Source organism: Phodopus roborovskii, unplaced genomic scaffold, assembly GCF_943737965.1.
Source record: "Phodopus roborovskii unplaced genomic scaffold, PHOROB, whole genome shotgun sequence".
NCBI lineage: Eukaryota > Metazoa > Chordata > Mammalia > Rodentia > Cricetidae > Phodopus > Phodopus roborovskii.
In genome coordinates this window covers 3,021,567-3,037,672 of record NW_026125554.1, presented here as the reverse complement: position 1 = coordinate 3,037,672, position 16,106 = coordinate 3,021,567, and the positions used below count along the sequence as shown (strand labels likewise).

At 46.9% G+C, this 16,106-nt stretch overlaps 1 protein-coding gene across 1 annotated transcript in view; it reads left to right on the top strand.

Annotated features, from left to right (window-relative positions):
* Positions 1-13,112, top strand: part of Notch3 (notch receptor 3) — a 43,013-nt gene extending 29,901 nt beyond the window's left edge. Inside the window, exons 28-33 of the mRNA XM_051177470.1 lie at positions 520-604; positions 2,672-2,834; positions 4,037-4,341; positions 6,235-6,382; positions 9,338-9,435; positions 11,043-13,112. Of these exons, the coding sequence (XP_051033427.1) occupies positions 520-604; positions 2,672-2,834; positions 4,037-4,341; positions 6,235-6,382; positions 9,338-9,435; positions 11,043-12,083 (1,840 nt within the window). The 3' untranslated portion in view covers positions 12,084-13,112. The remainder of the gene's footprint in view (positions 1-519; positions 605-2,671; positions 2,835-4,036; positions 4,342-6,234; positions 6,383-9,337; positions 9,436-11,042) is intronic.
* Positions 13,113-16,106: the final 2,994 nt, after the last annotated feature.

Below are 16,106 nucleotides of genomic sequence, written 5' to 3'. Positions count from 1 at the left end.
ACAAAGCTACACAGAGAAACTGTCTCAAAAAACAAAACAAACAAAACACAAACAAACCCAAAATTCCCTAAATGCTTGGTGATTGTGGCAGCCTGCCTTGGAAGGTGGAGTCCAGATCCCTAGAGCAAGCTGACTAGTGAGACTTGTCATATCAGTGACCTCTTGGTTTGTTGAAAGACCCTGCCTCAGTGACCAATACTGAAGAGGGATTGAAGATGATGCCTATATATCAGCTTCATACCTGTACATGTGCACGCACATTCGTGCGCCCAAAACATGTGTGTGCATACACACAGGCATACACAAATGGAAAAGATTTTTGACTGCCACCTGACACAATTCAAGTCACCTCATCTCTATCTTTCCATCCTCATTGGAACCTGTGTCAACAACCCAGGAGCCCTCCTCAGTTCCTGACCCATGGCCTGCCTCTATGACCTCTGCTTCTTTGAACACTTCCAGGTCAGATGTCTCCAGTGCATTGTCTCATGTCTTTTTCTTCCTGTTTTCTCCCACGAGGAACATGGCCAAGAGTGAGAGTCTGATGGGGGAGGTCGCCACAGACTGGATGGACACAGAGTGCCCAGAGGCCAAGAGACTGAAGGTATTGCCTGCTTGTCTGACTCTTTTCCTCAGGGTCCCAGGTCAGCATGCCCTGGTTAGCTGGAAAGCCCAGGGAAGTCTCCATTCCCACAGCTCCAGACAATTGCCACACCTGTGTGACCTCATTTTCTTAATGTGGCTCTGTTGCCTTGTTTGGAGGGAAGGAGATTTGTCACAGGTTACCTGGGCGGATGGGAGTTCCCCTTCTCCATCTGCATCTTCCTTACACAGGTTCCTGCTCCCAGGGTAGTCTAGGATCACCCTAGAGCCGTGGTTGTCAACCTGTGGGTTGTGACCCCTTTGGGGGTCAAACAATTTATTCAGAGGTCCCCCACCAGATATCCTGAATATCAGAAATTTACATTATAATTCATAACAAGAAAATTACAGTTATGAAGTAACAGTGGAATGATTTTATGTTTGGGGTCACCACAACACGAGGAACTGTATTAAAGTATCATAACATTAGGAAGGCTGAAAACCACTGCCTCTGAGAACCCTGGGTCACAAAGTGACTGCTTTTTCTGTTCTTTGTCCAGCATGTGCAGCCTCAGTGTCCCCAGATGGTCTTAGGTTCCATCCATCTCTAGGAGCCATGCCCATAAAGTGCTGAGCCCCTGAGCTTGATTCCCAGAACCTACCTGGGGAAAAAAACCAAAAACATAAACCAACTCAGGCATCATGTGATACACTTGTAATCTCAGTGCTGGTGAGGCAGAGACCAAAAACTCCTGGTTGGTTAGCTAACCTAGTCTACTTGGCAAGATCCTAGTGAGAGCCTGTCTTATAAAAAAAAGGGCCATGCCTGAGCAATGACATCTGAGGTGGTTCTTTGACTTCCACACTCATGGATACACACACACACACACACACACACACACACTACCCGAGGGCTGAGGGCTGGGTAATGTATAAAGAAAAATCTTCCCACCTCAGCTTTTCCAATAGCTGGATTACAGGTATGAGTCACAGCCTCCGGCCTTCATATTTCTTTTGCTAGGGATCGATAGTTCCCAGAATATGAGGAGTAGATTTAATTTTTTAAAATTCCAAGTATCTTGCCCTTTTTATAAATTTATATTTATTTTTAAAAATTGGGGCTGAAACAGTAGCCAACCTTGGGGAACCCTGCAGAAGAGGGGGAGGAAGGATTGTGGGAGCCAGAAGGGTCAAGGACACCACAAGAAAACCACAAAATCAACTAACCTGGGCTCACAGGGGCTCACAGAGACTCACTGACATTAAGGGAGCCTTCGAGGGACGACCTTGGCCTTGTACATATATGTTAGGGTTATATAGCTTGGTCCTTGTAACAGTGGAAGCAGAGGCTGTCTCTGACTCTTTTGCAGACTTTTGGGACCCTTTCCCTCATACTGGGTTGCCTCATCCAGCCTTCAACTTGATATACCTACCATGTTTGGTTGCTATCCATGGGAGACCTGCCCATCTCTGAGAAATGGTGGAGTTGATGGGGGTGGGGCTGGAAGGAGAGGGAGGAGGGGAAATAGCAGTTGGGTTCTAAAAACAGATAAAAAAACAAACAAGCAGAAGCTGCAGGCTGGAGAAATGAATTAACAACGAAGTGCTGGCTCTGATCCCAGCACCCACAAAAGTCTGTAACTCCAGTTCCGGAAGATGGGATCTTATCCCGGCAAGCATGTGGTACAAGAATATATTGGCAAAATACCCATGCACATAATCTAAAACACCTTTATTGATTTCATGTATGTGTGGGTACATGTACCACAGTGTTGTGTGGAGATCAGAGGACAACTTGGAAGAATCAGTTTTCCCCTAACTCATACGGGTTCCCTGGGTTCATATCAAGTCATCAGGCTTAGCAGCCAGTGTGCTTACCTAGTGTGTGGAAAGCCACGTCTAATCTGCAAGTACATTTATGTGCTGAGCTCTCTTCCTGCTCCTATTTTAGTCTGAGACAGCAGGCTGTCAGTGGTCTCCTATACCTGGACACTTCCATCAGCGACATCTGTGGGACTGCCCATCCCCTCAGGCACTGCCTCTGCCACCACCAAACGGCAGATCAGAGCCTGGATCTGTGTCCCTCCAGGTAGAGGAGCCAGGCATGGGGGCTGAGGAGCCTGTGGATTGTCGCCAATGGACCCAGCACCACCTAGTTGCTGCTGACATCCGTGTGGCACCGGCCATGGCACTGACTCCACCCCAGGGTGATGCAGATGCGGATGGCATGGATGTGAACGTCCGTGGCCCGGGTGAGTGTGCCCCTCCCCAAAGAGGATCCTATTGACAGATCACATATGGGATTCTGGGATTGTCTAGGCTTCTGTGCCTGGTGTGTGTGGTAAGTCAGACTTTAGGCTGTAAGCAACAATGGCCCCAATGCAAAGTAGTTTAAGTAAAACAGCATACACTGGCAGGCAGCTGGGAACTTTGAAGATGTTTGCATCCTGAACCTTTCTTTATGAGGTTGAGATTTCCTTCTGTCTTCTCTTTTTCTCCCTCCCTCCCTCCCTCCCTCCCTCCCTCCCTCCCTCCCACTGTCTTTCTTTTTCTTTCTGTCTTTCTCTCTCTCTCTCTTTTCCAAGATAGCCCTGGCTGGTCCTGGAACTCATTCTGTAGACCAGACTGGTCTCGAACTCAGAGAGATCCGCCTGCCTTTGCCTCTCGAGTGCTTTTGTGCTTGGGATAGGGTGTGGGTCACCATCACCTGGCTTTTTTTTTTTTTTTTTTTTTTTTTGAGATAGTGTTTCACTATGTAGTCCTGACTGGCCTGGAATTCATTATGTATATCAGGTTGTGAACTCATAGAGCTTGCCTCTGTCTCTGAAATGCTGGAATTATGTGCATGTGCCACCACACTTTGCTGGGGTTTATTTAAAAAATACGTCTATCTGTATGTATTAGTGCATGAGGATATCAGATGACACCTTGTTGGAACTGGTTATCTCCTACCACAGTCTGGGGTCCTAGGAATCAAATTCAGGTAGTCCAGTTTGGTGGCAGGTGCCTTTACCCATCAAGTCTCTGGATCCTGTATATTTGATTTATTTTTTCCACTTAGCTCCAGCTGTACAACTTGTCAGGAAAGTTCCAGAATGCATTCTGACTGGGCAGATTAGAACCATGTACTCATCCTGGGACCAATCAATATGGCTAGGGAACTATAATATGCAGATAAACCAGTGCCTATCTGGTCTAAGCAGGGCTTGCTACTGGGGAATTCATGGAAAGGAAAAGCAGGGGAGAAGTAGTACTCCTTCCCGCTATTCTAATGACTCTGCTTCCTGGGATCTTTCATGATAAATTGCGTGATCTTTGTTGAGGTGGCTTTGCAGTTGGGAGAGTTTACCTCTGTCTTGCTGTGCAGTGTGTCCCAGTTGCGTCTACTACAGTGCCCCTGACATTATCCCCCAGGAAGACCTCTATGCCTGTGACACCCTCCTGGTCCCTGCAGATGGCTTCACCCCACTTATGCTGGCCTCCTTCTGTGGGGGAGCCCTGGAGCCCATGCCAGCCGAGGAGGATGAGGCAGATGACACGTCAGCCAGCATCATATCAGACCTGATCTGCCAGGGGGCCCAGCTTGGAGCACGAACTGACCGTACTGGCGAGACTGCCCTGCATTTGGCTGCCCGATATGCCCGAGCAGATGCAGCCAAGCGTCTATTGGATGCTGGGGCGGACACCAATGCCCAGGACCATTCGGGCCGTACCCCTCTGCACACAGCAGTGACAGCGGATGCCCAGGGTGTTTTTCAGGTGAGACAGGCCTGTCTCTTCAGACTGCAGAGCCGCTGGGTGGGCATCAAATCCACCTGGATTTTAGCCCTGGTCTGTTTTTGTCGTTTGGAAATAGGGACATTTGGAACACAAATATAGGTAGTGCCTGACTTAGATTTTTTTTTTTAAGTATCTTTAAAATTACGTTTTTGTGTCCCGAATAATCTGCCACAGTACAAGTGTGGAGGTCAGAGGATAACTTTAAGAATTGGTTCTCAGGAGCTGGAGGGATTGCTCAGTGGATAAGGCACTTACTGCTGCTCTCCCGAAGAGCTGAGTTTGCTTCCCAGCATCCACATCTGGTGGCTCACAACCACCTGTGACTCCAGCTCCAGGGGATCCTCAGACCCTGCATGCACATGCGTGTACATGCACACACACACACACACACACACACACACACACACACACACACACGTGCTTGAAAAAAAAGAATTGGTTCTCTCCTTCCACCATGTAAATCCTGAGAACCACAGCCATGAGGCTTGGCAGCAAGCCTTTACCTGCTGAGCCATGTTTCTGGCCCTCTACTTAGATTTTTCTACTTGTAACATCAATTGTCCTGCCTCATACTCAAAGAAAATACATGATGCTCAGTGCTAGTTTTTAGACGGTCTTGTATATGGCTCAGGCTAGTATTGAACACATAATCCTCATACCTCAGCACCCCTAAGGGATGGGACTACACATTAGCATGCCTGCTTATATATAAACAGCTCCCCTCTGCCTCACTGGGGCTGAAACCACAGTCTGCACGTGCTCAACAAGTACTGTTCTGCTGAGTCATGCCCTTATTTATGTCCTAGTTTTTGTGTTTGCTGCTTTTGTTCAACTGTTGACTGACAATGGTGTTCTCAACACTTTAAAAATGGGCTGGGTATACTACAATCTGTTGTTTGGTTGGTTAGGTTGTTAAACCCATTGTTTTTGCCTGAATATGGATGGGGCACATGCTTTTAATTCCAGCACTCAGGAGGCAGAGGCAGGTGGAGCTCTGTGAGTTCAAGGTCAGCCTGATCTGCAGAGTTCCAGGACAGCCAGGGCTACACAGTGAGACAAAACCAAACAGAGATTCATTGTTTTTCTTAATTTTAGCATATAAAGTGCGGTGCTTTATTATGCTGTTACTTTTTATTTTCACTTTTGAGTTTTTTTTGTAAATGCTGATGTGTGTGCATTTGTGATTTACTCTGTGTGTGGTTTTGTGTGTGTTTGTGTGGCATATGTGCACATGCCTGTTGTCCAGCTTGCAGAAGTCAAAGAAGGCTGTTGCAGTTTTTGTTGTTATTGTTTGTTTTGAGACAGGGTTTTACTGTGTAGCTGTCCCAGAATTTATTTCGTAGGCCAGGCTGGCCTCAAACTCACTGAGACCTACCTGCCTAGCAAGTGCTGGGATTAAAGGTATGGGCTACCACTGCCCAGCTTGCTGTTGGATGCCTTGCTCTATTGTTCTCTATCTTATTCTTTGAGACAGAATCCATCACTGAACCTGGAGCTAGGCTGGTGGCAGCAAGCTCTCTTGTTGTCTTCTTCCACACAGCCTGGTGGTGGTGGTGGTGGTGGTGGTGTGTGTGTGTGTGTGTTATACACAGGGCAAAATTTGGCTTTTTTACATGGGCTTTGGGATCTGAAGTCAGGCACATGTCCTCAGAGCCATCTATAGTTGCCTATATATTATTTAAATTCATTTATCTTCAAGTTTACTTTTGATTTACAATGAGATTAGCAGAAAACACCCCACTGTAGGTCAGTAAGTATCTGTAACTCATGGGTCCCAAGCGGTGGGGTTTGGGGCTCTCAGGATAGTATTCATTCCCTCTGCTCCTGCATCATGTCCTGCCTTGACTTTTTTTTTTTTTTTTTTTTTTAAAGATTCTCATCAGGAACCGCTCCACTGACCTGGATGCCCGCATGGCGGATGGCTCTACTGCACTGATTCTGGCAGCCCGCCTGGCGGTGGAGGGCATGGTGGAAGAACTCATTGCCAGCCACGCCGACGTCAACGCTGTGGATGAGCTGGGTAAGTCCTGAGGAAGTGATGGTGTCTCTTAGAGTGAACTCACACCCACTGTGCAGCTAATTGTCTTAGTTATTGATTGTGCTGTTTGTTCTTTTGATGTTTAATATTTTAAGTTTTTTTTTTAAATATATATTCTGACTACTAACACCTTCTTAGATGAATAGCTGGCAAAGATATTTTCCCCCATTCTGTGAGGACACTTCATCATGAACTATTTTGTTTGTTTTTTGTCACACTGGGGATGCTCACACTAAGCAAGTACACTCTCAGCCTGGCTGCTTTATTGGAAAAATGGACTCTACTGCCACCTGCTAGACAGGTGTCATATCTGTCTGTCTGTTAGTGAGGGTAGCTGGTCTTGGGTCTGACATGAACAGAGTCACAGCAAGCTGTCCTTGTGTCCAAAAGGTCTCACACAGCTGTAGACACACTCCGACACTTACCAGTATCCAGTGCAGTACCCTTTGGTTCTCAACTTCATCCTCACTGGCATCAGAGGTTGGCTGGTTCTTGGTTTGTGTGCTGGATGAGGGTATGGGACAGCATTCCACTTCTGATGCCATCGTGTAACCTGGGCTTCTCTCCTGGGTCCTTTGGTTCATCCATGAAAGGATTTAGACATGGACTCAGAAGAAAGCCCAAACACAGTTTTATTAGCAATTAATAGAAAAGCAAAGCAGGCGAGATGTCAGTCTCTCTGGAACAGAGAAATGGAAGAGAAATTTGCATCTTTTGAGATGGTGACTGGGAAGCAGCAGCCAGGTGGGAGCTGGGGGAGGGTCGAGCCTCAGAGGACAAGTGAGAGGGTCAGAGAATCAGAGAATCCTGCCCAGGCTTTGCTTGGTATCCAAAAAACAAACAAACAAACAAACAAACAAACAAACAAACAGAGGCAGTTGTAAACTGTCATATGAGTGCTAGGAACTGAACTCAGGTCCTCTGGAAGAGCAGCAAGTGCCCTTAAGCACTGAACTATTTCCCCAGCTCCCCAAATTAACTCTTAAAGGAGACAGTTATGTGTAGCATGTTGGGTTTCCACCGAGGGCAGGAGCTTTGCTTTAGTGGGTCTCCACAAACCCAGGCACCTCCCTCTTTTCATATGGTAATTTAAACTTTACTGCAAAGCTGATATGTCCCACTCTATTGCTTTCAGGGCAATGGGAGGTGGGCTCCAAAGCCTGAATGGCCTCTATACTACTTTAACAGACAAATGTCCCTAGTGGGGAAATCATCCATGGTTGACGTTAGATAATAATTAAAAACAGCTGTAGAAAGACTGAAGGCAGTGAGAGAGAGGGAGGGAGAGAGACTTGGTCTGACCTACATCAGGGCAGTGCTCTTTCATAGCAGGGACCGAGCCTGTGGAAGGCCACGTGTAGGGGAAGGTGGGATGTGGCCTCTTAATAGGTTTGGGATGTGAGGGGACTGACCAGTGATTAATTGACAGAACAAATATATATATATATATATATACATATATATATATATATATGTTTGTTTTATATATATAACATTTAAACAAGAAAAGATATTAAAAATAAAAATTTTGAGACATAGTCCTAGTTAGTTTTAACTGTCAACTTGACACAGCCTAGAGTCACCTGAGAAGTGAGTCTCCATTGAGGGATTGCTTGCCTATTCAGTGTGGGATTCTCTGGATTGTTAATTGATGCAGGAGGGCTTAGCCCACTGTGGGCAGCACTGTCTCCTGGGCAGGCGATCCTGGACTATATAAGAAACTTAACTATGGATGAGCCTGAGAGTGAGCCAGCTAGCAGGTAGGAGCCTGTAGTTTCTGCTGTACTTTGGCTGTGAAGTGAATTCCTTAGCTGGAGGTAAGGCTGTGGCGAATAGCAGGCAGGTCTGCCTTCAAGTTCCTGCCTTACTTCACTCAGTGATGGCTTGTGGTCTGAGTGTGTACTGGCTGGTTTTGTGTCAACTTGACACAAGCTAGAGCCATAAGAAAGAAAGGAACCTCAGTTGAAGAAATGCCTCCATGAGGACCAGCTGTAAGGAAGGCATTTTCTTAATTAGTGATCAGTGGGGGAGAGCCCAGTCCATGGTGGGCGGTACCATCCCTGGGCTGGTGGTCCTGGGTTCTGTAAGAAAGCAGGCTGAGCAAGCCATGGGGAACAAGCCATTAGTAGCACTCTTCATGGTCATGTATCAGCTCCTGCCTCCAGGTGCCTGCCCTGTTTGAGGTCCTGTCCTGACTTCCTTCAATGATGAACAGTGATATGGAAGCCAAATAAATACTTTTCTTCTCAACTTCCTGTTGGTCATGGTGTTTCCTCATAGTAATAGAGGCCCTAATTAAGATAGCATAAGCCAAATAGATTCCCGGGCATGGGATTATAGGTGTGTGCCACTACACCTGGTTAACATGGTGCCTAGTGCCCACAGGTGTCCTCTTCTGGACTCTGTGGACACTAGGCACATACATGGTGCACAGATATACATGCAAATAAAGCATCCCTACACATGATATTAGAACAAATAAAAACCAGTCCAGTTCTTACACTAGACAGCAAGTGTTTTTAGCTGCCAAGCCATCTCTTCAACCTCTAGTCTTTATTTCCTTGATGGTATCTGCAAGAGAGTTTCTGTTTTGGCAATGTGTCGTTTATTTTGATGTTCTTGTTGAAATTCCCCCTCACATGGGTTTTGGGGCTAGAACTCAGGTCTCCAGGTGAGTGCAGCAAGCACCTTTGCCTGCTGAGCTATCTTGCTGGCCCTTGTTTGTTTGTAATGAGTTTCACATGCACACGCATGCAGGGCCTTCCTTGGTTAGAGGCACTCTATAGATCTGCACCTCCTTGGATCTAAACCAAGAGCTCAGACACTCAGGGTGTGCCTGGAACTGTCCTCCCCACTGCCAGGCCATTTCCTGACACTTCTGCCTGTCCTGTGATGGAGACCTGAAATAAGCCTGACTCTGATTTTATCTCTCTATAGGGAAATCAGCGTTACACTGGGCTGCAGCTGTGAACAACGTGGAGGCTACCTTGGCACTGCTGAAAAATGGAGCCAACAAGGACATGCAGGACAGCAAGGTGAGCTCTTGGGAGCCAGCACTGCCACAGCCGCCTGTATGTGACTTAGCAAGGCCAGGAAAAAGCCTTTTGGGCGTAATCCATCTTGTCTGAAGAGTGGGAGTTGGGCCTAAAGGCTATGACAGCAGATCAAAGGAGAGCTTTTATGGCAGTTGTTGTGTGACATTGAGCAAGTTGCTGAACTCACTGTCCTCCTTGTGAGTTAGGGAAGCGGCAGCATCCACTTCATTGCATTTACTTATTTATTGCATGAGCTTTAGCAAGTGGACTTGTTTGTCAAGCACTGAGCAGATCCTCAGGGAAAGGGAAATATTAGGGTGATTGCCAAAGAACTTTGCTGAACAAACAGTCCATAATCCCTTTCATTTTGTTACATTTACTTACTGTATATGTTTGTGTGCTTGCCACAGCAAGTGTGTGGAGGTCAGAGGACAGCTTGTGGGAGTCAGTTCTCTCCTTCCACGATTTAGGTCCTGTTGCTTGAACTTAGGTCATCAGACACCTTTACCTGTGAACTCATCACACTGGCCCTTACTTTTTAAAATATGAGATATATATGCATATATATTAATATGTATTCTTGAGACTGGCTTTGTACCCTAGGCTGGCCTTGAATATCCAATTTTCATGTTTCTGCTGCCTAAATGCTGGTATATGCTGTTGTGCCCAGCTATTTTTTTCAATGATTATATATATAATGTGTGTGTGTGTATATATGTGTGTGTGTGCATATATATATACATATATATATATAGAGAGAGAGAGAGTGTTTGTGTGTGTGTGTGTGTGTGTGTGTGTGTGTGTGTGTGTGTGTGTGTAGGTATGTGGACATGAGTTGCAGATTTTATTGTGGCCAGTTGAGAGTGTTGAGTCCCCCAGGAGCTGGAGTTCCAGGCAGGTGTGAGCTGCCCCTGTGGGCACCAAGGATGGAATTGAAGTAACCAGGCTTGGTAACAAGTACATCTACCCATCTCACCAATTTTTACTTTGTTTCCTTTTCTTTTTGAGAACAGTTCTTACTAGTTACTTTAGCAGAATGTGGCTTCTAACTCTTGCTGAGTCATCTGCCTCAGCCTCCCAAGGGCAGGGATTATAGGCATGAGTTACCACACCTTGCTTTTGGTTTCGTTTCTTTTCCTTTCTTTCTTTCTTTCTTTCTTTCTTTCTTCCTTCCTTCCTTCCTTCCTTCCTTCCTTCCTTCCTTCCTTCCTTCCTTCCTTCCTTCCTTCCTTTCTTTCTTTCTTTCTTTCTTTCTTTCTTTCTTTCTTTCTTTCTTTCTTTCTTTCTTTTTTAGACAAGGTCTTGCTTTGTAGACCAGACTAGCCTGGAACTCATAGAGATCCACCTGCCTTTGCCCCTGGGTGTTAGGATTACAGATGTGCAACACCATGACACCTGGCTTTTTAATCTTTTACAAATCGTTGCATTAGCATGTAGTTTATTTTGATGACCGGAGATTTTGCTGCCCCTTTACATTTTGTGCCTAAGGTAAATCCGTCCGTCTTCAGGGTTTCAGCTCATAGTTCTCAGGATGCCTTAGGAATCACAGACTTAGGTGTTGGAGAGAGAGACTGACATCTGTGTGTTCTGTCCCTTCCTTGCCTCAGGAGGAGACCCCACTGTTCTTGGCTGCCCGTGAGGGCAGTTTTGAGGCTGCCAAGCTGCTGCTGGACCATTTTGCCAACCGGGAGATCACAGATCACCTGGACAGGCTGCCCCGGGATGTGGCCCAGGAGCGGCTGCACCAGGACATTGTGCGGTTGCTAGACCAGCCCAGTGGCCCCCGCAGTCCTCCCGGCCCTCATGGCCTGGGGCCCCTTCTCTGCCCACCAGGGGCCTTCCTTCCTGGGCTCAAGGCGGTGCAGTCTGGGACCAAGAAGAGCAGGAGGCCACCTGGCAAGACGGGGCTGGGGCCACAGGGAACCCGGGGTCGTGGCAAGAAGCTGACACTATCCTGCCCAGGCCCCCTGGCAGACAGCTCTGTCACACTGTCGCCTGTGGACTCGCTGGACTCCCCAAGGCCTTTTGGTGGGCCCCCTGCTTCCCCTGGAGGCTTCCCCCTGGAGGGTCCCTATGCCACCACGGCTACTGCTGTGTCCCTGGCACAGCTTGGTGCAAGTCGGGCAGGCGCTCTGGGGCGCCAGCCTCCTGGGGGCTGCGTACTCAGCTTGGGTCTACTCAACCCTGTGGCTGTTCCTCTCGACTGGGCCAGGCTGCCTCCACCTGCTCCACCAGGGCCCTCATTCCTGTTGCCCCTGGCTCCGGGACCCCAGCTACTCAACCCGGGAACCCCAGTTTCTCCCCAGGAGCGGCCACCACCCTACCTGGCTGCCCCAGGACACGGAGAAGAATATCCTGCAGCAGGGACCCACAGCAGCCCCACAAAGGCCCGCTTCCTGCGGGTTCCCAGCGAGCATCCTTATTTGACCCCATCTCCTGAGTCCCCAGAGCATTGGGCCAGCCCATCCCCTCCCTCCCTTTCAGACTGGTCCGACTCTACACCTAGTCCAGCAACTGCCAATGGTGCCACAGCGGCTGGAGCCCTACCTGCTCAGCCACACCCCATGTCGGTCCCCTCTCTCCCTCAGTCCCAGACTCAGCTGGGGTCCCAGCCAGAAGTCACCCCCAAGAGACAGGTGATGGCCTAAGTTCTTGGATCTTGGTGTGTATGTGGGGGGGTTGAAGTGACACCCCTCTCTTGGCTTTTTTCTCCCTTTTAATTTTATTCTCATCCCTTTTTCTCTGTACCAACCATCCTGCACCTCTCTGTCTTGTAGTGTGACCAAGGTGGTCACCAGCCCAGACTCCAGTCTTCCTTTATTTATAATGGGTACCGGGCTGACCTCCCACCATCTCGGCCCTCTAAGGGGTCTGGGACCTCTTGACCTCTCACCCTGTCTCCACTCCTCCCCCACTTAGTTTTATACCTCTTCTTGCTTCTCATTTTCTCACACTCTGGCATGAGTGAGTTATTTTTTTTTCTTTTTTACATTTTGTATAGAGACAAATTCATTTAAACAAACTTATTATTATTATTATTTTTTACAAAATATATATATGGAGATGCTCCCTTCCCCCGCTGCAAATCCCTCCAGCGCCCCCGTGGGGCTGAGTCTGTGGGCCCATTCGGCCAATCCGGACTCTGTGTACCGAGTACACAGACATGACCAGGGTCCCGTGTACTGAGTATGCGACCCTGGTAGGTACCAAGTAGCCAGCCTTGGGCACACCCTCCCCTGGGGTCAGGGGACACTTGGGAGCGTCCTTCCCCTCCCCATCCTCCATCCTCACTTCACTGCATTCCAGATCAGACTTGGAGACTCACTGGGAAAGGGGTCCTTTCCCACCAAAGCCCCCACTCCAGGCCCCCACTCCAGTCCCCCCTCCCAGAGCCTGGCTCACCTTTTAGGCCGGGTGTGTGTGTGTCAGGGGAGATGTATTTTGTATGCATTCCACTTCTAATTGTAAATACAGGGCTGAAGGTGGGAGGGCACTACCTGTGGGGGTGGCATCCCCTCTTCCTGGTATTCCCTTGGCTCAGCTATAGAAATGTTTTTAGGCTATTTTTATAATATGGCACTTGGTCACAGTGCATTGTAGCTGAATTCCCAGGTCTTGCATTGTACCAACCCTCACCTCCCCAGTTCCCTTATCACCTAATAAAGGAATAGTTAGCACCCGGTGTCTTTGGTTTCTGTCTGAAGCTGGCACTTCTGGGTCTCTGCCTACATAGGGATAACTTGAACTCTCACCTTGGGGTAAAGCCATGTGGTTTTCCCATTCACCTTTTATTTCTTATTGACCAGACGCCCTAGCTTCATTTCTGTTACTTTAAACAAAAACCTAACAAGCAACTTAGAGGAGAGAGGAGTTTATTCTAGCTTACAATTCCAGGTTATAGCCCATCATTGTGAGGAAGTCAAGGAAAGAACTGAAAACAGTTAGTCATATCACATCAACAGTCAGAGCAGAGAGAAAAAAAAGTGAATGTGTCCAGCTGTATTTCTGCACTCTTAGACAGTTCAGAAACCCCGGCCTAGGGAATGGTGCCACCCACAGTAGGTTGGGTCCTTTTACATCAATTGACTTAATGAAGACAATCCCTTACAGACATGCTCTCAGGTCAACCTGATGTAGACAACCCTTTCCAGGTGATGGTAGATTCTGTACTGTGTTCTGGGTTCCTGGGGAAATTGGTACCCAACTTGGATCAGCAGGTACATTTTTCCCATGTGAGTTTTGTTTTTTGAAGATCTTACAACATAGTTCAAGATGGCATGGAACTTATTATGTAGCCTAAGCTGGCTTTGAGCACTTCTCTTTCAGTATTGGTCTGTGCTTGTTGGTTTTTTGGTCAAATGGCACAAACTTAGACCTATCTGGGAATTGCAGCATGTTTGTAGGGGCATTTCCTTGATTAGTGGTTGATGTGGGGAGTGCCACCCTGATGCAGGTAGTCCTGGGTTGTATAAGGAAGCAGGCTGAAGGAGCCAAGAGGAGCAAGTCAGCAAAGCAGTGTCCCTTTGTGGTTTCTGCTTCAGTTCCTGCCTCCAGGTCACTGCTCTGAGTTCCCTTCATGATTGACTAAGAGCTGTAAGGTGAAATAAATCTTTTCCACCCCAAGTTGCCTTTGGTTATGGTGTTTATCACAGCAATAGAAAGCCAATTAAGACAGCCTCCTGAGTGCAAGGATACAGATGTGAGTTGCTGTGGCTGTCTTCCTTGCAGGTTTTTAAAAGAAATTCTTATGAAAGTATAAAACTCAGAGTCATGCGATCTAGAAAAGTGATTGCCTAATGAATTCTAGCCTCAGCGCTGGGAAGTGGGTACTGACAGACAGGAGACTTTGGAGAGTCAGGAGGAGAACATACAGGGATAATCAGATCCAACTGCACTGTTAGGTCCTGCAGGCTGGAGTGTCAATTCTGGGAGCTGACTGAGCATCATTCCAGGGTTGTCCACAAGACTGATCATTGTCATCTGAGTGTCTGATGTTGGTCCTGCATGAATCTTGCTCTGGAGGAAATCCTACATGTTGTTTTTCCCTTTCCTCCTCCCCACTCCCCCACCAAGATGGGGTTTCTCTGTGTAGCCCTAGCTGTCCTGGAACTAGCTCTGTAGATCAGGCTGGCCTCGAACTCAGAGAGATCTGCCTGTCTTTGCCTCCTGAGTGCTGGGATTAAAGGCATGCACCACCAGTACCCTGCCTGTGCTACTACCACCTGGCTAGTTTTTTGCTCTTTACTTTTTATACTCCTTTTGAAGTGGAGGGCCCACCATCCAGCACCCAAATAATATTCTACAACACATACATGTACATGATAAACAAACAAATACATTTGCATATGCAACTTTGGTGGGTTTCTGTATCTTTTTAAAAATATTTTTTGAAATTTATTATTTATTTATTTTGTGTGTCTTGGGGGATGGGGGCACCACAGGCATGTGGAGGACAACTTGCTGGAGTAATTTCTCTTCTAGCATGTGATTGAACTCAGATCTCTAGGCTAGGGCTCTTTTCTCAAGCTACACTCCCAGCCTTTGTGTCTATATTTTAAATCTAGCTCTAGATTTTACTTAGATGTATTATTGACAGGAGTCAGCTTATGTGTTGACTATTTTTGTAAACATTTTCTGGGTGTATATGTATAAAATTTATTATAACCTTTGATGGTTGCACATGCCTTTAATCTTGCTAAGCCACCTCACCACCCCCTTCTTTTAAAGGATATTATCAATCTATCTATCTATCTATCTATCTATCTATCTATCTATCATCTACCTATCTATCATCTACCTATCTATCATCTATATATTTTAAAAAGATTTATTTATTTTGCATATATGTATCTCTGCAGGCCAGAAGAGGGAACCAGATCTCATTACAGATGTTTGGGAACCACCATGTAGTTGCTGGGAATTGAACTCAGGACCTCTGGAAGAGCAGACAGTGCTCTCTACCTCTGAGCCATCTCCTCAGTCCCTATCATCTATATTTTATCTGTCATCTACAATTATCTTTTATCTATTATCTATGTATTTTCCCTCCATCTATCTATCTATCTATCTATCTATCTATCTATCTATCTACCTACCTACCTACCTATCTGTCCATCCATTTGTCCATCCATCTGTGTGCCTGCACCATGGGTGTGATATCTTGTGAGACTCAATTCTCTATTTCTACCCTGTTGGACTTGGTGAAAACTCAGGTCATTGGGCATAGTGGCAAGTGCCTGTACCCCCCATTCCCAGAAACCACCTTGCTAGCCCTGGGTTTCTATATCATGTGAATGGAAATATGAACTTGTGTCTACACTGAGTCCTCTGAAGAAGTAAGATAGTTAGGTTGTGTGTGTGGGTGGGGGAGTTGCTGAAGATGGAATAAAAGGCCTCCTACATGCTAAGCAAGTACTCTACCACTGAACTATCTATATCATCTCAGAAATATAGCTAGAATTGTATTTTGTTCTTTAAAATCCCCCCTCCCCTCCCCTCTCCATCCTCTGTGGTTATGTGTGTGTCTGAGCTGGGGCAAGCACATTCCAACACGCCACAGTGTATGTGTAGAGGTTAGCAGACAACATTAGCCATCAGTCCTGCCAGTCTTTTGTTAGCCACTTCACAAGCCAGGCTACCTTGCTCGAAAGCTTCTGAGTATTTGCCTGTCT